Source organism: Aulonocara stuartgranti, assembly GCF_965226115.1.
Source record: "Aulonocara stuartgranti genome assembly, chromosome: 8".
Taxonomy (NCBI): domain Eukaryota; kingdom Metazoa; phylum Chordata; class Actinopteri; order Cichliformes; family Cichlidae; genus Aulonocara; species Aulonocara stuartgranti.
In genome coordinates, this window is record NC_138959.1 from 22,768,735 (window position 1) to 22,785,068 (window position 16,334).

At 41.1% G+C, this 16,334-nt stretch overlaps 1 protein-coding gene across 5 annotated transcripts in view; it reads left to right on the plus strand.

Annotated features, from left to right (window-relative positions):
- Positions 1 to 16,334, plus strand: part of gucy2cb (guanylate cyclase 2Cb) — a 28,741-nt gene continuing 12,407 nt past the window's right edge. For 3 of the 5 annotated variants that reach the window (XM_082543660.1, XM_082543661.1, XM_082543662.1), the window contains exons 1-14: positions 2 to 462; positions 3,249 to 3,367; positions 9,912 to 9,979; positions 10,146 to 10,361; positions 10,513 to 10,628; positions 11,119 to 11,221; positions 12,111 to 12,225; positions 12,585 to 12,726; positions 13,180 to 13,262; positions 13,418 to 13,526; positions 14,119 to 14,200; positions 15,827 to 15,929; positions 16,014 to 16,070; positions 16,188 to 16,259. In XM_082543660.1, the coding sequence (XP_082399786.1) occupies positions 261 to 462; positions 3,249 to 3,367; positions 9,912 to 9,979; positions 10,146 to 10,361; positions 10,513 to 10,628; positions 11,119 to 11,221; positions 12,111 to 12,225; positions 12,585 to 12,726; positions 13,180 to 13,262; positions 13,418 to 13,526; positions 14,119 to 14,200; positions 15,827 to 15,929; positions 16,014 to 16,070; positions 16,188 to 16,259 (1,587 nt within the window). In that variant the 5' untranslated portion in view covers positions 2 to 260. Of the gene's footprint in view, positions 463 to 1,610; positions 2,084 to 3,248; positions 3,368 to 9,911; positions 9,980 to 10,145; positions 10,362 to 10,512; positions 10,629 to 11,118; positions 11,222 to 12,110; positions 12,226 to 12,584; positions 12,727 to 13,179; positions 13,263 to 13,417; positions 13,527 to 14,118; positions 14,201 to 15,826; positions 15,930 to 16,013; positions 16,071 to 16,187; positions 16,260 to 16,334 lie in introns of those variants that run through there. The other 2 variants (XM_082543664.1, XM_082543663.1) reach the window with 2 other exon arrangements.

Below are 16,334 nucleotides of genomic sequence, written 5' to 3' on the forward strand. Positions count from 1 at the left end.
AGGTTATATATTAACATGGTGACATAGAAAGAACAGGTGAGTAGCGCTTAGAGGAAAGTTGAAAGAGGAGCAGACTTTCGCACAGGATTTATTTTTTCTTAAAAGCCTTGGTGGATCAGGCAAAGCTTTAATCAAGGCGATCATAAGTTAAGAGTTTTCCGAGTGTTTTGGTGACTTTACTGAACTGGATTCAGGATCGGTGGATACCATGGACTCTCTTTAACGGCTAAAAAACAGAAGCACTCACCTCGGAGCTGAGAATGGGCTCGGGAAGCTGGTTACTGTGTTTGTTCATCTTTGGAATTCTTGTGGCATCGTGTCCTGGTGTTGGACAATGTGGGAGTGGGATTACAATCAACGTTATACTGTTGGATGATGAGGACTCTCCCTGGAGCCTCCAGTATGTGGAAGGAGAAATACTGAAGGCCATAGAGAAAGATTCAGCCATTAATGCTGCCCAGGGTAATGAAATTAAAAACTAAAACAGAAAACAAACAAACAAACCACATGACAAATCCGCACAAAATCAGACCTTTTGATCTCTCGCAACAGCACTCTCTATATACAGTATGTATATTGGTACACTCATGTTTATAGATATTGATAATTTAACACATATGTCACTGACTATTATTGTTCATTTATATTTACTGCTTTGCATACTGTTCCTATTTTCAGATTTTCATGTTGCTTTTCCCAAAAGTAACAATTTTAAAGCTGTTTTAGGAATTATTCAGGGATTTCACTATTAAAGACTAAAAAAGTATACAAGAAAAGTAAAGCTGCTACTGTTAACAGATATTCTGTAGTTAGTTTCATAAACTAGCAGATTAAAGATCGTTATCCTATTAATTACTAGTGATGTGCGGATCGATCCTGAAATATCGATTCCTCCGATACCAGTCATTTATGTTCTAGAATCGATTCTCACATTAAAATATCGATATTTTAATAATTTTGGGTAAAATTGTAGTTTATCATTAACAGGAACACAGTGGAAAGAAACTATAACATTCGGATTGTCTACATTGGTAGGAACTACTTCCTCTTCCGCCTTCCATAGTCATGTGCGAAATACAGCTGTATAACTGTGTCGCAGCCCCTTTGCGTGTGCACTCACAACAATAGCTGAGCGTAATTGGAGTCATGTGCTGACGTATTTTGCATCCACAAACAGCCGAGACGTGGTTTGCGATACATGTGGCAAGAAAGTGAGGTGTTGTGGCAACACCACTGACCTTGTCAAACACCTCAGAGTAAATCATATCACAGAATATAACGAGCGTATGTAGAGGCGAACTGAAGAGGAGTAGTGGACAGGGACAGGTGCTGCTAGGGCGAGACAGACGTCTTCCACGGAGTCCTTTAGTGCTGCAGGCAGGCAACATGCTCAAATAGCGCACAACTTCAGTTTTTTTTTATTTCTATATGATGAACTCTGCATTATTAAGTGATAAGAACAAGTAATCTGATGTCCCGTAATCATTATGATGCTATAATTTGAGATTAGGGATGGGTATCGTTTAGGTTTTATCTGATACCGGTGCCAAATCGGTACTTTTGAAACGGTGCCGGTGCTCAAACGGTGCCCAAACCGGTGCCCAAACCGGTGCTTAAAGAATGGAGAACACAAAATTGGTCCAAAAACCTCTCATATTCAGCTGGTTTTTTGTAAAAAGATAACAATGTTAGCCTTTTCTGCAGCTATGGGGCATATATGGTATCACTCTTGGCTGGAAGCAGTGCTTAAACAATGGAAAAAACACAAACTTTGTCCAAAAACCTCTCATGTTTAGCTGTTTCCCTCTTTTTCTTTGGTCATTTTAGCCTTTTTTGCCAGGGTGAAGGGAGTATCTGCCATCAAACAAGAAGACAGCCGCATGTAGCTATGATGATGTTTGCTAGTTCACCTTACATGCATTAATGTAATAACGTGGTTAGCCTACTCAATGTAAATTACACACGAACAACATTAAGCTACTCACGCAGAGAAGAACGGCTGCTGCTGCCATCAAATACGGCGCATTTCTCGGCTTTTAAAAAAAAAACGCTATGCGTCGCCAGGTGTTTCATCGGATTCGAGGTGTTACCTCCTTTGACAGTATCACAGTATCAGCTTAAAGCACTTGTTGCAGGCTGCTGAGTTTGCATATTTTGCTGTGAAGTACAGCCAGACTTTTGACCGCTTTGCCTTGGGCATTTTTAATCTGTAGCTCTGCATAAAAGAACGTACGTACCTGGCCCCGCCTACTATCCTCGGAAACGTAAAATGATTGGCTAGAAGTGTATCACAGCTCAGGAAAAAAAAGCACCGAAATAAAGCACCGAAATGTGCACTGCTTTTCGGTCTGGTTACTACCGTTTATGTCAGAACCGGTGCCATCATGGCACTGGACACCGGTACCCATCCCTATTTGAGATACAATAAAAGATTAGAGTTTTTGTACAAAGTATCGGTATCGGATCAGTATCGTCGATACCACCCTGAATTTTACTTGGTATTGGATCGGAAAGGAAATCAGTGGTATCGCACATCACTATTAATTACAAGGAAGCTACCTGCAATGCTTATTAGCTTACTAGCATAAAACGCTTGTTCTACTAAGCTAGGAGCTATCTTATACTAGTTTAGCCTGACTTTTGGTCAACATGACAACATACAGTTTGGTGTTATTTTTGACTCATCCACAGTCTGCAATGATGCCATTATGCAAAAAGTATTGACACCTATTATTTAAGATAATTAAACATAAAAGGTTTTTTTTGGCTAGCAGGAATTTTTTATCTAGCCAAGTTTTTATTAAGTGGCTGTTAGGAAAGCCCTGTAGGGTTTATTTCTAAGCATTATCAATAAAACTTAAACAGAATGTCCCAGTTTATGACACAGGTAATCAAAAGTAGTTGTCTTGTTTGCCAGCTGAAATTTGTTGGTGTTTTATTTTTATTAGCAACTATGATTTTTCAGCTGTAGCTAGCTATTTAAGCTTACATGGTTCTGTGTCTTTTACTGTTGTGGAGTGTAAACTTCCCCAAATTAATAGATTTTACATATATGGTAGAATTCAGGGCCTACTTCCTCCACACACACACACACACACACACACACGCACACACACACACACACGCACACACACACACATTTTATTTCTCTTTAAAACAAATCTAATATCCACATACACACTGCAGTTCAAAATGGAGAGAAAGTCAAAACTAACATCTGGAACTTTCTTTCTTTCCACACACCCAAGATCCAGCTGTGACTTTTAACCTAACTGCGAATTTCAGTGGGTTTGACACAACCTTATACTGGTACCGAGGCTGCCGGAGCAGTTCATGTGAAGCAGTTGCAGAGCTAAACAACCTGACGGTAAGTAGCTACAGTTTTATATTAAAAAATAGAAAGAATATTAGCATGTTGGATGCACATATACATGAGCTTGTGTAACCCTGAGATCTTGCTTCCACAGGACATTCATTTATGGGTTTATGCACCTTTTAGTTCGCAGACCTGCTCTCCTCATTAATGCCATAGACACCTTTTTTGTGCAAGACCACAAATCAAAATAAGACTATGCCAGTTTCAGTAAATCTCTGTAAAAACTTAACAGAATCACTGCTAAGCCAACGAAAACTATTATTTCACTTCCTTTCTGAACACCCCAGTTTTCCTTCAACTACTGTCAAAGACATGCCTTGCTTGGCCTGCTGGTATTTGCTGTCTACTGCCGAAGTCCCACACGACAGCCAAGCTTGAGTCGACTCCTGCTCCAGTTTGCCCCCATGGCAGGCACGGGACACCTTAAGGCCACAGCCCCTTGCAACTGCCTCAGCTAAGGAGGTTCAGAATATGTGTCACCCCTCACCCTAAAAATCTTTTCTAAGCTTTTCCAGAGGTTGAGCTGAAGATCTCCTGGACTAGGGGCCTCTGCCCGATGCTCCCAGCGTACCTTTACTGTACCACTTGGTAGTTACTTGACAGCTCAACTCTCTACCTAGCCAAGACATCTGGTCCAGATGTGATGATGGGATTACAAAATCAAATATCAGTACCGAGTGCACTTATGAATACCCTTTGCAGGCCATTTCCCAGCCTTCAGCCCTCCAAGTTTAATTGTTATTAGCATGCAACATAAGAATGTGAACAATGAAAACTCCCAGCTGGAGTCCGCAGCTGGGCCATCTTCTTCCCCCCGCTTATGCGTTCGGTGCATAAGCGCAAATGACGGTCAGGACCCATCCCCCGACTTGAGAGTAATCCTCTTGTCCACTGGGTGAAACCCAAACATACAGGCACATTGAGAGCATCTGACATGGACCCCTCTTGAATGCCTCCTAGGAGAGGTTTTTAATGTCCAACTAGGAGGAGATTTGACATATGGAAGAAATTCTCTCAACTGGCTTTGAGAAGAGCAGGTTGCAGAGTAGCAGTTGGATAGCTAATAGAAGAAGGTCTGGGTGTTTCCACCTCGTGCTTAGGAAAAAAGCATGTATTTTACTTTAGAAATATTTGCAAATTATAGAATTTAATGAGATAAATCTCTGAAAAACACTCCACAGCCATGAACAAGACACAAGTAGAAAAGAGGATGATGTTTGATTCAAATGCACTTGATTAACTTATCATCAGTAAGTGCGAACACCTCTATAAAAGCAGAGGTTTTAACAGTTTGCTGGTCTGGAGCATTCAGGTAATGCCAGGATTAAGACAATGCCAGGAGTAGATGTTCCAGCAAATTCACCCAAAGCCCAGACCGTGCAATGCTCAGAGAAACTGCAAAAAACCCAAGAGCTACAACCAAACACACCTTATTAGCACAATGCCCTCATACTAACTGTCAAACACCGTGGTGGAGGGGTTCTGTTTGGGGCTTGTTTTGCATCCACAGGATCTGGGATCGTTGCAGTCACTGAGTTGACCATGAATTCCTTTTAAGATGTGAGGCCATCTATCCAACAGGTTAAAAATGGTTCATGCAACAATAATCAAAGCACAGCGGCAAATCTACAACATAATTGCTGTGAAATGAAAGGATCAAAGTGCTGCAAAGGCCCAAAGTTCAGCCTGCCTGAAATTCTGTGTGAGCAACGTTCTAAAGAAGATGGGGGCAAAATTGCATAAGAATGATTTTAGAGATAAAATGATGACAAAATCATACAGAAAACTTCAAGGTATTCCTGCTGAAGGCACTTGTACAAGCAGGGCTGGGGTCTCAGTTTAACACAAAGTCTTTCACATGATTCTATATAATTCAATTTCAATTCAATTTTATTTATATAGCGCCAAATCACAACAAAAGTCGCCTCAAGGCGCTTCATAGATACAGAGAAAAACCCAACAATCATATGACCCCCTATGAGCAAGCACTTTGGCGACAGTGGGAAGGAAAAACTCCCTTTTAACAGGAAGAAACCTCCGGCAGAACCAGGCTCAGGGAGGGGCGGCCATCTGCTGCGACCGGTTGGGGTGAGAGAAGGAAGACAGGATAAAGACATGCTGTGGAAGAGAGACAGAGGTTAATAACAGATATGATTCAATGCAGAGAGGTCTATTAATACATAGTGAGTGAGAAAGGTGACTGGAAAGGAAAAACTCAATGCATCATGGGAATCCCCCGGCAGCCTACATCTATTGCAGCATAACAAAGGGAGGATTCAGGGTCACCTGGTCCAGCCCTAACTATATGCTTTAGAAAAAAGGAAAGTTTTAAGCCTAATCTTAAAAGTAGAGATAGTGTCTGTCTCCCGAATCCAAACTGGAAGCTGGTTCCACAGAAGAGGGGCCTGAAAACTGAAGGCTCTCCCTCCCATTCTACTTTTAAATACTCTAGGAACAACAAGTAGGCCTGCAGAGCGAGAGCGAAGTGCTCTAATAGGGTGATATGGTACTACAAGGTCATTAAGATAAGATGGGGCCTGATTATTTAAGACCTTGTATGTGAGGAGCAGGATTTTGAATTCAATTCTGGATTTAACAGGAAGCCAATGAAGGGAAGCCAAAACAGGAGAAATATGCTCTCTCTTTCTAGTCCCTGTCAGGACTCTTGCTGCAGCATTTTGGATTAGCTGAAGGCTTTTCAGTGAGTTTTTTGGACATCCTGATAATAATGAATTACAGTAGTCCAGCCTGGAAGTAATAAATGCATGAACTAGTTTTTCAGCGTCACTCTGAGACAGGATATTTCTAATTTTAGAGATGTTGCGCAAATGGAAGAAAGCAGTCTTACATATTTGTTTAATATGTGCGTTGAAGGACATGTCCTGGTCAAAAATGACTCCAAGGTTCCTCACCGCGTTACTGGAGGCCAAGGTAATGCCATCCAGAGTAAGAATCTGATTAGATACCATATTTCTAAGATTTTCAGGGCCGAGTACAATAACCTCAGTTTTATCTGAATTAAGAAGCAGAAAGTTAGCGGCCATCCAGGTCTTTATGTCTTTAAGACATTCCTGCAGTTTAACTAATTGGTGTGTGTTATCTGGCTTCATGGACAGATAGAGCTGGGTGTCATCTGCATAGCAGTGAAAATGTATGCTATGTCTTCTAATGATGCTGCCTAAGGGAAGCATGTATAATGTAAACAGAATTGGTCCTAGCACTGAACCCTGTGGAACTCCATAATTAACCTCAGTGTGTGAAGAGGACTCTCCATTTACATGCATGAATTGGAGTCTATTAGATAGATATGATACAAACCACTGCAGTGCAGTACCTGTAATACCTACAGCATGTTCTAATCGCTCTAATAGGATATTATGATCAACAGTATCGAACGCTGCACTGAGGTCTAGCAGGACAAGCACAGAGATGAGTCCACTGTCAGAGGCCATAAGAAGATCATTTGTAACCTTCACTAAAGCTGTTTCTGTGCTGTGCTGAGCTCTGAAACCTGACTGAAACTCTTCAAATAAACCATTCCTCTGCAGATGATCTGTTAGCTGTTTGACAACTACTCTTTCAAGGATTTTTGATATGAAAGGAAGGTTGGAGATTGGCCTATAATTAGCTAAGACTGCTGGGTCTAGAGATGGCTTTTTGAGTAAAGGTTTAACTACAGCCAGCTTGAAGGCCTGTGGTACATAGCCGATTATTAGAGATAGGTTGATCATATTTAAGATCGAAGAATTAATTAATGGCAGGACTTCTTTGAGCAGTTTTGTAGGAATGGGGTCTAAAAGACACGTTGATGGTTTGGAGGAAGTAATTATTGAAGTTAACTCAGAAAGATCAATTGGAGAAAAAGAGTCTAACTTAATATCAATGGTACTAAAAGTAGCTGTAGATAATATTACATCTGTGAGATGATTATTGGTAATTTTTTCTCTAATGATAAAAATTTTATTTGTGAAGAAGTTCATGAAGTCATTACTAGTTAACGTTAAAGGGATGGTTGGCTCAAAAGAGCTCTGACTTTTTGTCAGCCTGGCTACAGAGCTGAAGAGAAACCTGGGGTTGTTCTTATTTTCTCCAATCAGTGATGAATAGTAAGATGTTCTGGCTTTGCGGAGGGCTTTCTTATAAAGCAGCAAACTATTTCTCCAGGCTAAATGATGATCCTCTAGATTTGTGACACGCCATTTCCTCTCCAGATTACGAGTCATCTGCTTTAGGGTACGTGTTTCAGAATTATACCACGGAGTCAGGTACTTCTGATTTGAGGCCTTAGTTTTCACAGGAGCTACAGTATCCAGAGTCGTACGTAGTGAGGAGGTGAAATTATTAACAAGATAATCGACCTCTGTTGGGGTAGCGTTCAGATAGCTGCTTTGCTCTGTGTTGGTACAGGGCATTGGAGATGATAACAGTGGGTGGATTATATTCTTAAACTTAGTTACAGTGCTTTCAGAAAGACATCTACTTTGATAAAGTCTACTCTTCACCGCTGTGTAATCAATTATTGTAAAAGTAAATGTTATCAGGAAATGATCAGACAGGAGAGGGTTTTCAGGAAACACTGTTAAATGTTCAGGTTCGATGCCATATGTTAGAACAAGATCTAGAGTGTGATTAAAGTGGTGGGTGGGTTCTTTTACATTTTGAGAGAAACCAATTGAGTCTAATAACAGATTAAATGCCATGTTGAGGCTGTCATTTTTAGCATCTACATGGATGTTAAAATCACCCACAATAATTATTTTATCTGAGCTCAGAACTAAATTAGATATAAAGTCTGAGAAATCAGACAGAAACTCTGTGTAAGGCCCAGGTGGACGATAGATGATAACAAGTAAGACTGGTTTCTGAGTTTCACAGCTGGGGTGGACAATGTTAAGCATCAGGCTTTCAAATGAATTAAAAGTCTGTCTTGGTCTTTCATTAATTAATAGGCTGGTGTGAAAAATTGCTGCCACACCGCCCCCTCGGCCTGTGCTTCGAGATTTCTGGTAGTTAGAATGGCTCGGGGGTGTTGATTCATTTAAACTAACATAATCATCCTGCTGCAACCAGGTTTCTGTAAGGCAGAGTAAATCAATTTGTTGATCAATTATTAAGTCATGTACTAACAGAGACTTGGAGGAGAGAGACCTAATATTTAATAATCCACATTTCACTGTTTTACTCTTTGGTTCAGATGTGGATACTGTATTGTTCTTTCTTTGTGATTGTTTATGTTTAAGTTGTTTGTTGCTGGTTTTTAGTTTGTTTTTTGTCTTTTTGGAAGCTGACACAGTCTCTATGGAGATGGGTTTTTGGGGGGGTAGCAGGAGGAGAGAAGCTGCAGAGAAGCGTGTAAGACTGCAACTCTGCTTCCTGGTCCCAACTCTGGATAGTCATATTTTGGGGGGTTTAATAAATTTGTCCATATTTCTAGAAATGAGAGCTGCTCCATCCAAAGTGGGATGGATGCCGTCTCTCCTAACAAGACCAGGTTTCCTCCAGAAGGTTTGCCAATTATCTATGAAGCCCACATCGTTTCTGGGACACTACTCAGACAGCCAGCAATTTAAGGAGAACATGCGGCTAAACATGTCACTCCTGGTCTGATTGGGGAGGGGACCAGAGAAAACTACAGAGTCCGACATTGTTTTGGCAAAGTTGCACACCGATTCAATATTGATTTTAGTGACCTCCGATTGGCGTAACCGGGTGTCATTACTGCCGACGTGAATTATGATTTTACTGAATTTACGTTTACCCTTAGCCAGCAGTTTTAAATTTCCTTCAATGTCGCCTGCTCTGGCCCCTGGAAGACAATTGACTATGGTTGCCGGTGTCTCTAGCTTCACATGTCTGAGAACAGAATCGCCAATTACCAGAGTTTGACCCCCGGCGGGTGTGTCGCCGAGTGGGGAAAAACGGTTAGACACATGAACGGGTTGGTGGTGTACCTGGGGCTTCTGTTTAGGACTATGCTTCCTCCTCACCGTGACCCAGCCGCCCTGATTCCCCAGCTGCTTGGGACCTGCCGGGGAACAGCTAGCGGGGCCTACGCTATTATAAGGTCCTATATAAATTCCAAGTAATGTCTTATTATGCACCACACCTGAGATTTTGCACAGTTCTATGGCGTATTGAGTTTGTCTGAGTAGTGTAGTAAACAGATGTTTGCTTGTTTGGTTGTTTTTTGCCTTGGTGCATGCTTCAAGTTTGGAGTATGGAGCATGTAAAATGTTCAAGTTACAAGGCTTTTGGATATGTTGCATCATTTGCGATTTTATCTGAGCAGGTGTTGTAATAAAAATATTTTAGACTTTGTTACACCCTGATGACTTTATTATGTTATATAGTAAAATAAACCTGCTGTCCCACAGTGAGAACATTTTTCCACAAACCACTTCTAGTGCAAGGAAAACAGGTCGATTTCCAAGAACCTGGAAGAAAACAAGAGTTTGGGTCTCAGGAGTTTAAAGATCAGGCAAAATTTACATAAAAATCTGTGAATTATTCGCTGTATATGTTTTTATTTTTGCAGGAATCAGGAAATCTGGGATGTGCTGTGCTTGGACCCACGTGCACCTTAGCTACTTTCCCAATAGTTGAGTAAGTTCTGAATTTTTCAAGGACATGATTCTGCCAATAAGCTTGAAAAGGACACTTCAGATTTTCAAACAGGTTTTGCCTGTGTTGCACTATGCTTATCGTTCACCCGTTTATCATAATTAGTCGATACCATTGTCTCCCACTCTTTTTTATTCTCTTCTTCCAGTAAGGAAGCCGGCATGAGTCTCAGTAGACCCATTCTCTCAGCGGGAAGCTTTGGTCGCTCGTGCGACTACACCTTCAACTTGCAGCGACTCCTGCCACCTGCACGCAAGATCGTTGACTTTGTCAACCAGTTCTGGAAAGAAAACAATAAGCTCAAACCTTCATGGAAGGCAGCGTATACTTATAAAACAACGAACCCCACAGAGGAATGCGTTTGGTGAGTAACCCATCTTTAAGGAGAGACTCATCTGTTGTGAGCTATTACAAAATCTAATAAATTATATTTTTAATTATATTCTAGTTACATTTTTAAATGTAATAAAATGTTTTTAATTTAAATTATGCATTATATTCATTTTCATCTTCAGGTATGTAAGTGCAATTGAAGCGACGGGCGATCTTGCCTTAAATATTTCAATAACGTCTCTACGCAGTCCCACAGAACTGCACAGCGTGCTTACATTACGCAACAGGACATCCAACTGTAAGAATTTGATGTATTTTTCTCAAACAAGATTGAAAACCTCTCTGTTTTCACAGCGAGACATAACAATGGCTTCAGTTTGCTGGGACAACACACACAGACAGTTTGGATTCTATTTTCCTAAGAGAGCCCAGGGCCTACAAAGCACATTTAATTCAACTATTGAGTTTGTTAACGCTGTCATCACGAGGGAGACTCGGAATTTTCTGTTTCAGAAGGAGAGCTAGCTCGAGGGCCATAATAGCTTTTCTTTGAACTTCCTGCTGCATATTTTTACGCCACATTATGAAGGGTGAATTAAAAAAACATCAACAGTATCAGGCTATGCTTGATGGCTTTAGGTTTTGGTATTAACTTTGGTTTCAAGGTTGAAGAAGTAATTTAAATGGAAATCAAGTTTGTATTTGAGTCCCAAGGCCAACTAGGCAAAAAAACAGAAGAAAAAAAATAACTGAAAGACTGTTCTGTTACAAATACTTCTCCGCTGCAGTGTTCATCATGTGTGGATCACCAATGGACCTAGTGGAAATTAAAAACGGCTCTAAGGCTGCGGACAGCAGTGATATCGCCTTCATCCTCATTGATCTTTACAGGTTAGTGCTGTTGAATCATTTCACTTCTGTTCCTATTTATTCCACTTGTTTTCTTTTTCTCTAACCCCACAGCAGTGATTCACAATCAGTACTTTCCTAACTGGTGAATGGGTACCTGGAGATTGTAAAGTAGTGACTGACTGATTGAGTGATTTCATGGAGTCAGTTACTGTGTGTCATCATAAGATGAGACTAAGTGTGGGAAGAAGTGAAGAAGCAGACATAGATGAAATAAAAAATTCAATCAGGTCAGCTCGAGCCAACGTAATATTATTTCCATCATCTATGACTGCTCAACCATCCAATGGACACAGTTAAAAAGCCTCAGGAGGGGAGAGGAGCAGCAAAGCAGGGAGGGCATCAGTGGCAGCGGCAACAAACATGACATTAAGTCACCATGAAAACTGAAAGTTGGGATGGAGCCGGGTTGCAAAATGGCTTGCAGAGGTAGCGGTTATGGTCAGGCTAAAGCTCCTTTGGGATCCAATGTACTATTACTTGATGCCCTGACTAAACACTCGATGTTTTTTGTCAAAAGCCGCACACAGCAGAAGTAGTAAGCCTAATTCAATTTCTGGAAGAAAGATTTTGGACAAAACTTGCTAAGCTAAGTGGCTAACTTAGCACAAACTAGGCTAAATCTATTGAGTTTTCAACAGTATTATTATTGAATGATAATATCCATCTTTATACCAATTAAAGTCGGTAAAGCATGGTAAGCAAAGATCTAAGTAAACTGTGTGTATAGAGTAGAAATGAGTAACTAAGCAATCAAATGCAGCTAAATTACTGAATATAATAGAATAATATATAATAACTGAATGAAACTGAAGGAAATTTTTGCACATGTAGAATTTTTCATCAGACCTCTGCTGATTCCTCTACACAGTGATGTATACTACACCAACACATCGTCGCTGCCAGAAATGAAGAACGTGTTGGTGCTCACCATGCCGAACACCCGAAGCTACAGAATCAACCCAGACCTTAAAGACAACAACACGGTGAGCAAACCAGAAATACACAACTTCTCTCTTTGCAGTGCTTCTGTAGCAATACAAAAAAGGTTAGCTCTGATTGGCTGTTTTTGTTCCGCTCACTCTGAATAATCAACTTGTAGGGTTTTAAGGGAAAATAAGGGATTAACAACACAGGACCATGCCAACCAGAAATGGACCTCGGAAGAGTTAATAATAAATGTTCAATGAAATATCATTAAATAACGTCTTCACTGAGTAAAAAATATATAAAATAATTCATCACCTGTGTAGTGAAGGATGCATCTTAGAGCTCCTTCACTCAAATCTAAGGGCTGTACTGAGAAAGTAGTTCCAACCATCTGTCTCTGTCTGTTCCTCTGCAGATGAACGACTACATGGCTGCGTACCATGACGCAGTGCTCTTTATTGGCCAAGTGATGAGAACAATTTCTAAACAAAATCAGTCTCAGCTTCACAGGACGGAATATGTGAATGTAAATTACTTCAGAAACACCAAATTTACTGGTAAGGCAGGTGGAAGATAACAGCGAGGAGGGGGAAGTGCTTGCATACAAGCTGCAAGTATGTGTATTAGCAAATACACAAGAATTTACACAAGTTAGCATTTAATACTTTTTTGGCAGCTGCAGATAGTTGCAGTTAAGCATACTGAGCAAAACAGTAATAAATGCTAAAATTAGCTCGTGAAAAGTGGGAAAACACCATCCACCAAAACACTAATGAGCTGATCTCAGAGCAGACATGGCTACTGTGAGGTCGAACAGATGGAGGCTGTCAACTGCTATCACTTCTTTGTGTTTTCATTGACACAAAGAGTGTTGGTATAACAGCCCGCAGCTGTAAGCAGCCGGTTGTGAGTGCAAGTTTGACTGAGAGACGCATTAAAGGTTTACAGCTGACACACACGGTGAAATGAAGCGAACAGAAGTTTAAAAACGTTTGTGTGATTCTGCTCAGGGATTGCTGGGAATTATACGCTGGACAAGTACGGGGACAGAGACGTGGCTTTCTCAATCATCTACACCACTACTGACAACAAGGTATCTTTTTCTCCCGTTTTCTTTTTTGGCATTTAGCAGGGAATACACGAAGAAAAGATTCAAAATAAAACCTTACTGTGCTGCATCTCTTGCTTCTGGTTTGATGCTAAAATGTGTCTTTTTGTTTTTTTCCTCCCCTCTTGTGTCACACCCAGTACGATATTTTATTCACATTTGACACGGAGTGCAATAAAACCACAGTGGTGGAGGAGGCTCCTAAGTTCATCTGGGGGAAAAGACTTCCCAATAACATGCCAGACAGCGGTACATCGAAAGACACACACACACACACACACATACACATGTTTAGCTATATCATTGAGTTCAGTGGGCACAACCTCAAAATATGTCTTAACCTTAATATTTTAAAGATTTATGTTAAGAGAACTTCCTTTTTTGTCCTCTAGAAAGAAGGCATGTCCACCATAATGATTTAGATCTCCACAACAAGGCCTGATCAGTTTGCATCCACTCAGTCAGGTCGTTTTCAAAGACTTGCACTAATCCAGGTTCCGGTGAATTATATGTAAGGCTTCAGCTGTGGTTTAAGCACCTCTCTGTTTGTGTCCCTGTTTTCATTTAATAAGCATTAATGGTGGGTATGAACAGGAGGAAAAGTTATAGCAACCACAAACTGCTCCACGTACATCAACTTTTGCATGTTTTATATGAAGTGGTTTTATGGCTCAGTTCTTCTTTTGTTTCCTGTAGATGACCTCCTCACAGCCCTATCTGAGATAAGCTTAAATATTATGGCACTTGAACGCTCGGCCCATGTTTATCTTTTGTCCTCTGTGTGTCAGAAGCATCGGCTTGGAACTGAAATGGTGCCTCTTTTTTGTCTTTATTACTGCAGGCCCTGCGATTCACAACATCATTGTGACTGTGTTGGCTGTTACTGTGGTCGTAGTGGCCACGATCGCCTTTATTTTCTACAGGTATGCCGTAGCACATGGAACATGAGAATAACGGAGTTATTAAGTGTGTGGCAGATTTTAATTAAATGTTTGGATTCTCTGCAAAAGGTCATGAATTTACATAAATGATTTTGGCCCCATCATATAATGGCATATATAGTAGTACGGTAGATACACTGCTCCAAAAATTGCAGGAAAACTTTGAAAACACGACAGCTTTTAATGAGAAAAAAAACACAGTGGATATTCACATTGATGGGGACTTGGTAATGTGTTAGGAGTGATAAAGTGCCCCAAAATGTAATGGAAATGTAATGATCAACCTACAAAGGGCTGAATTCAAAGACACCCCCAAAAATCAAATTGAAGAAAAGAAGCAGCAGGCTAGGCCACTTTACAACATGCTCCTGATGAGATAATGGATGGTGTCCTGGGGGATCTACTCCCAGATCTGGACCTGGGTGTCACTGAGCTCCTGGACAGTCTGAGGTGCAACCTGACAGCTTCAGATGGGCTGAAACTGAAACCAAAGGTGTCAGGCAAGTGTGGAGGCCAGACATCGGTATCATCGTCCAGAAACTTCCTGCATACTCTCAGCATATAAGGATGGGCATTGCTGTGTATTCAGAGGAAGATTTCATCCTGATACCCGATGCCAGTCAGGGTCTGTAGACATCTCTGCGTCCCTCTATGTATATGCCTCCCCAGTGCATCACTGACCCACCACCAAACCAGTCATGCTGAAGGATGTTACAGACAGCATTGCATTCTCCACGGGTTCTCCAAACCCTTTCACTTCTGTCACATGTGCTCAAATGAACCTGCTCTCATCTGTGCAATGCACAGGGCTCCAGTGGTGGACCTGCCTGTTTTGGTATTCTGTGGAAATGTGAATTAGGCTCCACAGTGCTGGGCAGTGAGCACAGGGCCCACTGGAACACGCTGGGCCCTCAAACCAGCTTCATGAAGTCTGTTCTGATTGTCTGGTCAGAGACATTAACACTAGTGTCCTGCTGGAGCTTTGACAGTTCTCATCTTGCACAAAAAAGTGGGTTAAAGATCTTCTCCAGGCCTGTCCAGAGTAACTGTCTGTGTCCTGAAATCTCCTCTGTGCTCTTGAGACTGTCTCGGGAGACACAGCAAACCTTTTGTAAATGGCACGTATTAATGTGCCAACATGGAGGAGTTGGACTACCTGTGGAGCCTCTGTAGGGTCAAGGTATCACCCTCATGCCACCAGGAGTGACACTGACCCCAGAAAAATGCAAAAGTAGTGAAAAAACCATCAGAAAAGATGAAGAGGGAAGAAAATGTCAGCGACCTCCACCTGAAACTGAACTAACCTCCTCTAAACTGACCAGATTAGTGTCCCAGACGTGTAACTGGCTTGATGCTACACTCTGATTAAAAGGTGCTACAATGATCTTTTAGAGCTGTGTATATACGGACTTTCAGGTTACATGAAAAATAATCTGAAAGTCTGTATGTACTATACAGGTTATAGCTCTATTACACTCTCTAAAACATGGACTCATGACATGAAATTTAAATTGAAAGCTGCCTTTTATAAACATAGGAGTCAGATGCTTTTCGTGCAACCAACCTTTACCAATAATCTCCTGATGCAGTTTTTTCTTTCCCGCATAGACAGAACAGAAGAGATCGACTGCTCAGGAAGCGCTGGTCCCACGTGAACTCTGATCTCATCACGCTGATGGAAAATGATGACATCAACGTCATCTCCCTTAATGTAAGTGAAAACACCTCAGTAAACACCTCAGTCAAGTCAGCTTTAAGAATGCTGTGACAGCGACCTTCCTCTAACCCCCGTTAGATTGAAAGTAAGAAGAAAAAGAAGTTCAAGATCCGCTGTGCGCTCTACGATAAGAAGGTAGATGGACAGCATCCTGCAGTGTTTTCCAAATCAGTCAGCATCTAGTGCTTTTGCACTGATGAAAATGAGTTAGCAGATGTAATCTGGTTGGTGCTTCTGCAATATTTCTTTCAGATTGTGATCTTGAAGGAGCTGAAGAACTTGGATGGGAACTTTGATAAAACCCAGAAAAGGGAGCTCAATGCGGTAAGACGTCTTATCACACTGAAATCCTTTTACTGCCAGCCCTCTTTGTTAATGTTTATCCAAACTCACTAGCAC